This window comes from Bombina bombina, chromosome 5 (genome assembly GCF_027579735.1).
Source record: "Bombina bombina isolate aBomBom1 chromosome 5, aBomBom1.pri, whole genome shotgun sequence".
Taxonomy (NCBI): Eukaryota; Metazoa; Chordata; class Amphibia; order Anura; family Bombinatoridae; genus Bombina; species Bombina bombina.
In genome coordinates, this window is record NC_069503.1 from 240,317,708 (window position 1) to 240,330,494 (window position 12,787).

General features: G+C 34.4%; 1 protein-coding gene across 1 annotated transcript in view; it reads right to left on the reverse strand.

The window, feature by feature from the left end:
• LOC128661434 (mycolipanoate synthase-like) overlaps positions 1 to 12,490 on the reverse strand; it is a 151,628-nt gene extending 139,138 nt beyond the window's left edge. Inside the window, exon 1 of the mRNA XM_053715687.1 lies at positions 12,433 to 12,490. Coding sequence (XP_053571662.1) covers positions 12,433 to 12,490 — 58 coding nt within the window. The remainder of the gene's footprint in view (positions 1 to 12,432) is intronic.
• Between the last annotated feature and the right edge of the window lie 297 nt (positions 12,491 to 12,787).

Here is a 12,787-nt window from a genome sequence, read left to right on the forward strand (position 1 = left end):
GCAGCGTTGCTCATTTACCATGTATTTTCCATATTTGGTTTACCCCAAAGAATCGAGTCAGATCGGGGGGCCCACTTCACTAGCGAAGTGATGACCAAAATGTGGAAAATACTAGGGGTTAAAAGAAAGCTCCATATTGCTTATAGAGCTGCCTCAAGTGGTGGTGTAGAGCGTTACAACCAGTCCATCGTTAAAATCCTCAAAAAGTTTGTGAGTGAAACGGGTAAAGACTGGGATGTAAAACTACCTCTAGTCTTAATGGCATTAAGAGCAACTCCAAGTAGTGCTACCAAGATGTCACCTTTTGAACTGATGACTGGTAGAAGAATGGTTCTACCTCAGCATCTGCTGTACCGTACATCAGACCAAAACTTGATAAACACTGCCAATACACATCAATATGTGGAGAACTTAAGAAAACACCTGCAATATGCCTTTGCATTTGCTCAAAGGAATTTAGAAAGAGCCGCAACTGCCACTAAAACCTATTATGATCTCAAAACATCCAAAAAGGAATATGAAATAAATGATCAAGTTTATCTTTATAACTTTGGAAGAGATCAGGTTAGGGATAAGAAATTTCACCCTCATGGAAAGGTCCTTTTGTCATTACTGACAAAATATCTCCGGTGGCCTATAAAATACGGATCCCCAAAAATGAAAGTTTCATAGATAAATGGGTCCATATCAATCAATTGCAGGCGTGTCATCCCAGATCCCAACTACGAGTCATAGAGGGAGAATAAAGTGTCTTATCCCCAAATGCACTAAAGACATACTGTAGTTTAAAGATGCCTAGCTGATAAACATGAAGGCTCAAAATTGACAGACTATCTACATAGAAGACTATCTATAGTGTGTACGGTCAACATCCTCACCAAATACCATTGACTTTAAGCCAATTTAAATACATGTGTCCTACATCTATTTAAAATTGGAAGGGGGATTTATGTCAAGGTATATTTGGGGTAAATAAATATATATATTTTAATCATATATTTAAAGGCTATACAATACAATTATATTTATTCAGCTCTGAACTGGGCAGCAGAAAGGACTCATTTCTGTCAGACAAACTGGCTTCAGACAGGTTTGGTTCTCCCCCACTTTCTCAATTGCACAGGAGACTCATAGAGATTACTTTGAAGGAGACATTCCTGGCTAAAATGAGAACAATAGAACATTTGGTTTAATTAAAATGTAACACAGTTTCAAAAACCATCTGTGTGATTGTCTGGGAACCAATGTTAAAAGACAGCATTCTGATACATAGAACAGGATACATGCCCATATATGGGTTTCCTCCAATGGAGATGCCGATCCGTCTGAAGAGATGTGAAAAATGCGAGCATTTTTCAAAAGGGACTGATAATTGGCACAGATTTGTTGAGTGGCTCATGCTGTGTGGCTACTAATACTGGAATATACAAGATGTTAAACATACGTCTGGGATTAGGATAACATAGAGAAAGCACATGACTTACATGTTTCCAACAACTGTATTTAGATTTCAAATAAAATATACTAGGAAAATAAATACAAGATACTGCATAGAAGTGGATGTGTATGTGTATGTATGTAGATCTATATATGTATATGTGTGTATATGTGTATTGTATATATACATGCATATTTTGAAAGCATGAATATCTTAGCCTCTGTGTGTTTAAGAACATGAATAGATGTTTATGGACCTGAAGAGAAGTGATTATTAACATTTATTTTTATTTCAGATCTACATAGACAGGATTCATGTATTCAGGAAGAAATACACAGAAATGTAACATGCTATATCTAAATGAATGCAGTATATCAGGAGTTTTAAATACTACCAATCTGGAAATATAAAAATAGGTTGTTATTTCTCTAGAAATGCCAGGATACTGATAAAATTATAATGCATTTTAAGCTAATAATTAGCAGTATTAAATTGCCTTAATATAATAAAATGTTAATAATATAAAACATGACGTTTCATATCAAAACGATCAGGAAATTGATCTGATGCTGCTTCACCTATAATTAATATTGGGAGAGATTAATACAAGAAATTATGGCAGTTATTACATAGTTTAAAGAAATATTTCACTGTCTAAAAATGTTGGTTAAATGAATTTGTATGTATTGTTATGCTGCATTGTTTTTGTTTTGTCTGTATGACTGCTGCCACCTAAGGGCCAAAACCAGTATAGCAGTTAAAAGATTTGACTGTTTAAAGGATGCGTTTCCATAACAACAATGTATACTAAACCAATTATCCAATGACAAGGGACAAGCAAAAAGGGCGTGAACGAAACAGGTCATCAATGATTACATATAATGGGAGTAGTGAATGCACAAGACACAGTAACTCATCTGTGCAAGTTCTGATATTGTAAATTAATATTGTATTAGGATAAATTGCAGTTAAATAGTAGAATATATATATTATCCTATTGATTATAAACACTGTTGCTTGGATGTTGAAAGATTTGTAAATAAGGCTGGTTTTAAAGATAAGCGTGTATAAACTTTGCATAGCATATATAAATAGTTTTCAAGCGCATATAATATTGTGTCATATTCTGGTATTGCAAATATATTTCAAAAATGTTGATGGATATTAACTAAATAAAAGAATTCAGATATTTATATTAATTGTATGGTTTCTAGTAGATGCATGGTGATTAAGGGTTTCTATTTTTAAGGAAAATTTGTATTTGTTATTGTGTTATAACCCTGCCATAAGCTGATATATTATTTGGAGAGCACTACTAAGATTTTCATAAATATACTGACACCCATAAAAATGTGACAACTAAGTAATTTTACAACATTTGGGCTACAATTGTCAGAACATACTGTGCTTGATTACAAGTGAGGCGCAAACTGTTTCGCAAGCCTTTTTAATTGAGCTATTGTTAACTGTTTTCTGAAACAAAAAGTTGCACCAAACACTTCAAAAAATACATTACAAGCTACACTTACACTCATATTAACACTGTCTAATAAACATTTTTTTAAAAATAATATTGCACCATGAAGTTATGAGGCTCAAAGATATGAGATCTCGGGTGATAGAAAAAAAAAACAGTCAAAAGACTTTAACATAAAGATACATACACATACATTGCTAAAGATGCATTTGTATACACATATAAACACATAAATATATATGCACACATATATCGACTTATATATAAGTGCATTAGAGCCCTTTTCCATTAGGTCGATTAAAATATGATAAACATATTTATGCAATATTCATATTTAATAAAGATTTTAACTATGTATTTAATGTAAATATTTGACATTTGTTTTTTTTTTTAACAATTTTTTTTTCTCCATTGACTTCTATGGGGAATGCAAAAATGCGGTGGTGTTTGCGCGATCTTGGTGTTAGTTTTTTTTCTACTTTTTTTCTCTGTTGATTTCTATGTGTGAATACATACACATGCACGCAAAAACTTAAATTAGGATTTTACCACTTGCGCAAAATACATTTTTTTTTGTAATCTAGCCCACTATAATAAATGCAGTCATTACATATTTTTTTCTTCGGGCTCCTGAATTCCCAGGCTCACTTTCTAGCAAAGGATTAAGCATTATCTTGATGTTGCAACTTTCATGTATTAAAAAAATAATAATACTGTCATTAAAGATACTATTTCTGTTTGTGATCTTATTTTTCAGGTTAATAATTTTGAACATTTAACAGTGTCTGCTGCTTTCTAGTTTTTCCACAGCTAGTTATATTCATGTAATGGACATTCTTCTTTGTGTCCTACATATCAAATGTCTATCAAGATACATTGTGGCTGAATTATCAAGTTCCGAATGGAGCTTGATGCCCCTGTTTCCGCGCGAGCCTGCAGTGATAAAAGCCGACAGCGTATGCTCAAGATGATTATTCTTTTTTTGATATTTGATGCTGTCCAAATCCCAAACATGAGGGTCTTCTGCACAAATCAGTTGACACAGTTCTACAATATGTTTTTTGTTTGTTTTGGAAGCTACTTAGTAAAATCATGAAGTATGTTTTTTTTTATTTGGGTGGGTGGAGGTTGTACTAAATTTTGTTGCAAGGAATAGCTTCCAAAAGTCCAGTTGGATTCATTATGCAGTAGTGATGTCTTATGAAAAGTCCAATATTTGTATAAGTGTATACTTATTTCAATTAGAATAGATGGTTGCAGCTTTTGGGTTCTGTTATACGGCTAGATTACGAGTTTTGCGGTAAGAGCGGTTCGTTAATAACTTGCAAGTTAATGTCACCGCTCACTCAGCTCCCTCTATACTAACATAGAACATAACTTGGGTTTACACGCAATCGAGAGATTTTTCAATAATGACCCAGAGATGACTAGCACACAGAGTAGATTCCTGCTACAATGTATCAGGTTCATATTAAATAATTATTATTTCAAATTCGAAAATGGATACTTTCTACAGGTGAAAGGTACGGCTATGGGCACAAGGTTTGTACCCAGTTATGCTAATTTGTTCATGGGAGTATTTGAGAATGAAGTTATAGATCATTCCCCATGGGGTGCGAACCTTGTGCTCTATAGACGCTATATCGACAATCTGTTTTTAATTTGGAAGGGAGACACAGAATTATTAGAACTGTTTATTGACGACCTTAACGCCAATAAGTTTGGCTTAAATTTCACTTATGAGAGTAGTAATCATAAAATAAATTATCTAGATATAGAAATAGAAATTAAAAATAATGAAATAAAAACAAAAACCTTCTTTAAAAAAGTCGACTCTAATAATTATATAGACTCAGAGAGTTGTCATCATACCAAATGGAAAAAGAACATACCAAAGGATCAATTACTATGTGTTAGAAGGAACTGTACTGATATAGGAGACTTTGAGGAACAGTCAAAAGTGCTTATAAAAAGATTTGGACAAAAGGGATATGATACCAACAGAATTACACAAATATCGAATGAAGTTAAGAGTATAGATAGAGAAGAATTGCTAAGGAAAAAAGATAAGCCAAGAAAGGAAGAGGGGAAAGGAATACTGGATATACCATTAGTAACAACATACTCAGCTAACCATAAACAATTTCAAGGAATAATTAATAAACACTGGCACTTGTTATTGAAAGACCAATTAATAGGGCCCAGTATAGGAATGAATCCGAGATTCATCTATAAAAAGGCGAAGAATCTTAAATCAATATTAGCACCCAGTGAATTTAGAAATGGAAAACAAATGTGCAATAAAGGATATAAAACCCTTAAAGGAGAAAAAAATTGAAGGTTTTTTTCCGTGCCATCAGTGCAAATCCTGCAAACATAGGACAAAATTAAAACAGATAAAATCAGATAAAGATTGAAGACTAATTAAAATAACAGATATCATTAGATGTACGGATACAAATATTATTTATATGTTACAATGTAACTGCAATTTAAGGTATTTTGGACAAATGGGACGGAAATTAAAAGACCGTATACGGGAACATATCTTAGCGATAGAACATCTGAGGGAAGATACCATTTTGTACAAGCATTTCAAAGAGGTCCATAGTGGTAACACCGATGCCCTAAAATTTGGGGGAGTTAAAAAAGTAGTATCAGATGGGAGAAGAGGAAACATAGGGTTGAAATTGTTAAAACATGAAGCAGAATTCATTTTTAATTTTGGAACACTTCACCGTAAGGGACTTAATAACGAAATGGATCTGAATTCTTTTATATAAAATTTATAAATTGTCCATTCAACCTAAAGATTGAATTTAATTATGACATAGATCTCTAAATTATGAGTTAAGAAATTTATGATCTTGACTAAGGCCATTGCCATTTTAATTATCAAATAAATTCATATTCACACTGAACTTAGTAATCCATACTTCATATATAATCAAACAAGCTAATTGTAGTTCTAGTTAGGGAGGGTCTTTTGTAATCCATATCTCTGGCTAATTTACGTTTTGGGTTAATATTATAATATATAAGTGAATAAGAAAAGGAGACTAGGTGATTAGCTCAATGCATAAGGCTTTAACCTTACAAACATCAGGTACCATGGTTTGAATACAAGTAAGAAATATGTGATAAACCTTTATTTTCCAAAAGTGATAGACAAGGGTAAATAAGCTAAATACTATAATATGAATATAGGATGTAAAGCCACAATGGTAGCATAATGGATAAGAAGTGAGTTCCCCATTACAAAGGTTGAGAGTTCGAATACAAATAAGAAATATGGAAAAACTTTAATTTTCTAAAGTGTTGTATAAGGGTAAATAAGCCAAGTACTAAAATATGAATCTAGCAAGCATAACTTCAATGGTAGCATAATGGATAAGGAGTATGTTTCCCACCACGAAGATTGAGAGTTCGAACCTAGTATGGTTTGAGATTATTTATGTTACCCGCTATTTCTGCTAACTATTATTGAACTCCGGTAATCCGGTTTTTAAGTGCTCTTTCTCTTTTTGATTTTGTTTTTAATTTTTTATTGTTAGAGCCAATTGTTTTAAAAGTAATTAATGTAAGGTGCTATGGGGTTAACACGATGTAAGCCATTAGGATTAAAATTTGCAAATGTTTATTTATTTTTAAGTGGTTATTTTTTTTTTAACATATTAGAAGTGAACTTTGAACAAATATACCGACTGAGTATTAAGAATGAGACAGTGACAAGTAGAAAGTAAGTAATAAGGACACTTTGAGAAAACATCAATTGAAAACCAAGAAAGGGTTAATAAAATTCCCTTTAAATAAACGAATTCAGCTGGACGTAGGCATCTTGACAAAGGCTCCCTGGTGAGCTGAAACGCGTAGACTTGTCTATTATCCAGCCCTGCAGAGAGGAAAGAAATACAGAGACACATCTACTCCCAGGACCGTCACGCCATAAATACCTGAATAACCTGGTTAGACGGTAGGAGTATAGATCAACGGATTATCTACCAGTGTGCACACTAAAAAAATCAGGAGAAGATTGCCAACACATATCAAAAGTGATCCAACACGACCACGGTGGGACGTAGACAAACAGGCTGAAGACTTGCCGTCTGAACTACTGAAAGACCGGGTGAGTGTTTTCAACCTCAACTCTAAACGTGTCAAATTTGATTATGACAAATGTTCAAACACAGGTACTCTGAATGGTAAAAAGAGACTTACAAATCACCTTGAAAACACTGTCTTACATCTGTGGAAGCGATTGCAGCTCAAGAGACTTTAAAGCCCTTACGGAAGATTATCATACAACAGCGCATATATGAGTATGCTCACACCGCTGCAAACAGACTCCCAATAGCGTCCTAACACACAAAGAACTGTGTAACTATCTTAAGTGGTCACTACATTCTTTATTCAGTCTGGGTATTTATATCACAGCTTAATTTAAGCTTTGTCTCAGTTCTAGTCAATATTAAGTATTTTTGCACGGATTTATAACTGGTCTTTGCTAACATTTCTATATAGTAGATGATACCCGCTCTACAACCAATGTCTGATTAGAGCGTTGTAACTATTTGTCTAATGTTTGCTTGTAGTCTGTTAAACAGATTTTAAAAGGTATTAGTAATTTTATCTTTTATTTTTTAGATTAATGGACACCGGTGTCTCAGTATTATAGTGAATAATTTCATATGCTATTTTTTGAACCCTGTAAATTTATCTGAATTTATCTTGAACTCTGTAATAAAATTTGTTATCTGACATTAGTACCCGCAGCACCTTGCATTTTTAAGGAATCAAACTCTGATTAAATTGGTTTGGGTTAGCTTAAAGAAGTATAAATAATTCAAACCAGATCCTATGGTTCAATTGTATATATATTTATATATTGTTAGCTGCTGATCCTTTTTGAATACTTGAGATTCTTCTCATTTGTAACTGACATTTCAAATTCTAAATTTGATACTTACACGGTTTTATAGAAATTAATTTATAAGTGCCTCTTTTTGGCACCGCCTCCACCCTATGTAACTTTTAAACCGCTCACTTACCTGTAGCGCTGGTATTACAGGTTTTTATAAACCCGGCATTAGCAGACAAGGAGTGAACATAGAGCAAACTTGTGCTCCATACCACACTCCAATACCAGCGCTGCTTAAGTCAGCGGTGAGCTGGTTGTACGTGCTCGTGCATGATTTCCCCATAGACATCAATGGGGAGAGCCGGCTTAAAAAAAGTCTAACACCTGCAATAAAGCAGCGTAAAGCTGAGTAACGCAGCCCCATTGATTCCTATTGGGAAACTAAATTTATGTTTACACCTAACACCCTAACATGAACCCTGAGTCTAAACACCCATAATCTTACACTTATTAACCCCTAATCTGCCGCCCCCGACATCGCCGACACCTACATTATACTTATTACCCCTAATCTGCCCCCCCCAACAAAGCCGCTACTATAATAAACATATTAACCCCTAAACCGCCGCACTCTCGCATCACAAACACTAGTTAAATATTATTAATCCATAATCTGCTGTCCCTAACATAGCCGCAACCTACCTACATTTATTAACCCTTAATCTGCCGCCCCCAATGTCGCCGCCACTATACTAAAGTTATTAACCCCTAACCCTAAGTCTAACCTTAACCCTAACACCCCCTAACTTAAATATGATTAAAATAAATCTAAATAAAACCTACTATTAATAAATAAATAATTCCTATTTAAAACGAAATACTTACCTATAAAATAAACCCTAAGCTAGCTACAATATAACTAATAGTTACATTGTATCTAACTTAGGGTTTATTTTTATTTTACAGCAAAGTTTGTATTTATTTTAACTAAGTAGAATAGTTACTAAATAGTTATTAACTATTTACTAACTACCTAGCTAAAATAAATACAAATTTACCTGTAAAATAAAACCTAACCTGTCTTACACTAACACCTAACATTACACTACAATTAAATACATTATCTAAATTAAATACCATTAACTAAATTAAATACTATTACCTAAATTACAAAAAAAACCCCCCACTAAATTACAGAAAATAAAAAACAAATTACAAGATATTTAAACTAATTACACCTAATCTAATAGCCCTATCAAAATAAAAAAAGCTCACCCAAAAAACAAAACAAAACCCTAGCCTAAACTAAACTACCAATAGCCCTTAAAAGGGCCTTTTTGCGGGGCATTGCCCCAAAGAAATCAGCTCGTTTACCTGTAAAAAATATACAAAAAACCACCCCAACAGTAAAACCCACCACCCACACAACCAACCCCCAAATTAAAACCCTAACTAAAAAAAACCTGAAAAGGGCATTTGGATGGGCATTGTCCTTAAAAGGGCATTTAGCTCTTTTTCAGCCCAAAACCCTAATCTAAAAATAAAACCCACCCTATACACCTTTAAAAAATCCTAACACTAACCCCCGAAGATCCACTTACAGTTTTGACATCCATCGTCAACGAAGCCAGGAGAAGTCTTCATCTAAGCGTCAATAAGTCCTCAACAAAGCCGACAGAAGTGGTCCTCCAGACGGTCAGAAGTCTTCATCCAGACGGCATCTTCTATCTTCATCCTTCCAGCGCGGAGCAGGTCCATCTTCAAGACATCCGATGTGGAGCATTTTCTTCCTCCGACGACTCCCGACGAATGAAGGTTCCTTTAAGTGACGTCATCCAAGATGGATGATCCAATCAGCCAATAAGATTGAGCTTGCATTCTATTGGCTGATTGGAACAGCCAATAGAATGCAACCTCAATCCTATTGGCTGATTGGATCAGCCAATAGGATTGAAGCTCAATCCTATTGGCTGATTGGATCAGTCAATAGGATTTTTTCAACCTTAATTCCGATTGGCTGATCCAATCAGCCAATAGGATTGAGGTTGCATTCTATTGGCTGTTCCAATCAGCCAATAGAATGCAAGCTCAATCTTATTGGCTGATCCAATCAGCCAATAGGATTGAGGTTGCATTCTATTGGCTGTTCCAATCAGCCAATAGAATGCAAGCTCAATCTTATTGGCTGATCCAATCAGCCAATAAGATTGAGGTCGCATTCTATTGGCTGATTGGAACAGCCAATAGAATGCGACCTCAATCCTATTGGCTGATTGGATCAGCCAATAGGATCCAATCAGCCAATAGAATGCAAGCTCAATCTTATTATACAATAGGATTTTTTCAACCTTAATTCCGATTGGTTGATAGAATTCTATCAGCCAATCAGAATCTAAGGGACATCATCTTGTATGACATCACTTAAAGGAACCTTCATTCGTCGAAAGTCGTCAGAAGAAGAGGATGCTCCGCGATGGATGTCTTGAAGATGGACCCGCTCCACGCCGGATAGATGAAGATAGAAGATGCCGTCTGGATGAAGACTTCTGTCCATCTGGAGGACCACTTCTGCCGGATTCGTTGAGGACTTCTTGCCGCTTGGATGAAGACTTCTCCCTGCTTCGTTGACGATGGATGTCGGCTCTTCAAAACTGTAAGTTGATCTTCGGGGGTTAGTTTTTTTTTAAGGGTGTATTGGGTGGGTTTTATTTTTAAATTAGAGTTTTGGGCTGAACAAGAGCTAAATGCCCTTTCCAGGGCAATGGGGAGCTTAGGTTTTTTTAATTAGGGTTTTATTTAGGGGGTCGGTTGTGTGGGTGGTGGGTTTTACTGTTGGGGTGGTTGTTTGTATTATTTTTACAGGTAAAAGAGCTGATTTCTTTGGGGCAATGCCCCAAAAAAAAAGCCCTTTTAAGAGCTATTGGTAGTTTAGTTAAGGCTAGGGTTTTTTTTATTTTGGGTGGGCTTTTTTATTTTGATAGGGCTATTAGATTAGGTGCAATTAAATTAGTTTAAATATCTTGTAATTTGCTTTTTATTTTCTGTAATTTAGTGGGGTTTTTTTGTAATTTAGGTAATTGTATTTAATTTAGTTAATTGTATTTAATTTAGGTAATTTATTTAATTGTAGTGAAAGGTTAGGTTTTATTTTACAGGTAAATCTGTATTTATTTTAGCTAGGTAGTTAGTAAATAGTAAATAACTATTTACTAACTATTCTACCTAGTTAAAATAAATACAAACTTGCCTGTAAAATAAAATAAACCCTAAGGTAGCTACAATGTAACTATTAGTTATATTGTAGCTAGCTTAGGGTTTATTTTATAGGTAAGTATTTAGTTTTAAATAGGAATTATTTATTTATTAATAGTAGGTTTTATTTATATTTATTTTAATTATATTTAAGTTAGGGGGTGTTAGGGTTAGGGTTAGACTTAGGGTTAGGGGTTAATAACTTTAGTAAAGTGGCAGCGATGTTGGGGGCGGCAGATTAGGGGTTAATAAATGTAGGTAGGTTGCGGTGATGTTAGGGACAGCAGATTAGGGTAATAATATTTAACTAGTGTTTGTGATGCGGGAGTGCGGCGGTTTAGGGGTTAATATGTTTATTATTGTGACGGCGATGTCCGGATCGGAAGATTAGGGGTTAATAATTTTATTATAGTGTTTGCGATGCAGGAGGGCCTCGGTTTAGGGGTTAATAGGTAGTTTATGGGTGTTAGTGTACTTTTTAGCACTTTAGTTATGAGTTTTATGCTACAGCTTTGCAGCGTAAAACTAATAACTACTGACTTTAGAATGCGTTATAAATCTTGGCGGTATAGGGTGTACCGCTCACTTTTTGGCCTGACAGGACAAGCTTGTAATACCGGCACTATGGAAGTCCCATTGAAAAAAGACTTTACGAAATTTGCGTAAATTGATTTGCGTCTTGGCCAAAAAAGTGTGCGGTGCCCCTAAACCTGCAAGACTCGTAATAGCAGCGGGAGCGTGAAAAAGCAGCGTTATAACCTGATAACGCTGCTTTTTCACCGTAACGGAAAACTCGTAATCTAGCCGATAGTGATTGGGATTTCAATATAAGTAAACTTTGGTACTTACCCACCAATAGAGCAATTGTTGTATGAATTTATGAGTAAAAAACAAGGTATATATTTACAAATAAATTAACCTTTTCACATTTAAAATAGAAACATTTAATAAGACAATATTGGGCACAATTTTCTTTATTAATTTCTATGCTGAGTGTTTTAAGTGTCAAACTTACATTTACTATTTACATCTACTCTCCCCAAACAATTTCTTTCTAGGCTATACACAAACTGACACAAGCAGGGAGGTGATATATGTATGGTGAATATTCCCTGCCTTCAGGGTTTTAAAAAAGTTTCTAACTACTTCAGTGATCAGAGGTCATCTCCCCAACAGTTCTAGCTTGCGTCTGAAGCAAACTGATTAATTGGTAAGAATAAATCTGTTTTTGTTGAATACCTTTCTTTTTAAACTAAATTATAACCTTCTCAATGATGCATGGAAGTTATTAAAATGGTTGAAATACCTTATTTACTTGCAACTCTTTTTTTCTAGTTAGTGTATAGTACCTTGGAGAACATTTCAGTGTTTCTCAGTTTTTTGTAATTTTATGAATGGATAACTTACCACCAGGAAAATTGCAACCTATTCCCACAACTGCAATGTGATCCTCTGTCTCCTCCATCGTGCATATGATCTATATAACCTGTTAAGAGTAAACAGTAAGACATTTTAGCTTAGTTGAAGAATATTTTACTATTATTACATTATTTGTGACATGATTAATGTGACAATGTTTTTACATGCCTATGGAAAACCATCAATATTTTTTCCTCAGCTCTTTACCTTTCTGGGGCTTATTTGTTAGTAGAGTTGTACATTAATTCCAATTTTGCTAATTCAGGGAGTCGTCCATTACATGAGCAGCTAAATGCATTATTGGACAATTGCTTGACCAAATTGATTTGTTCATTTGTTTATG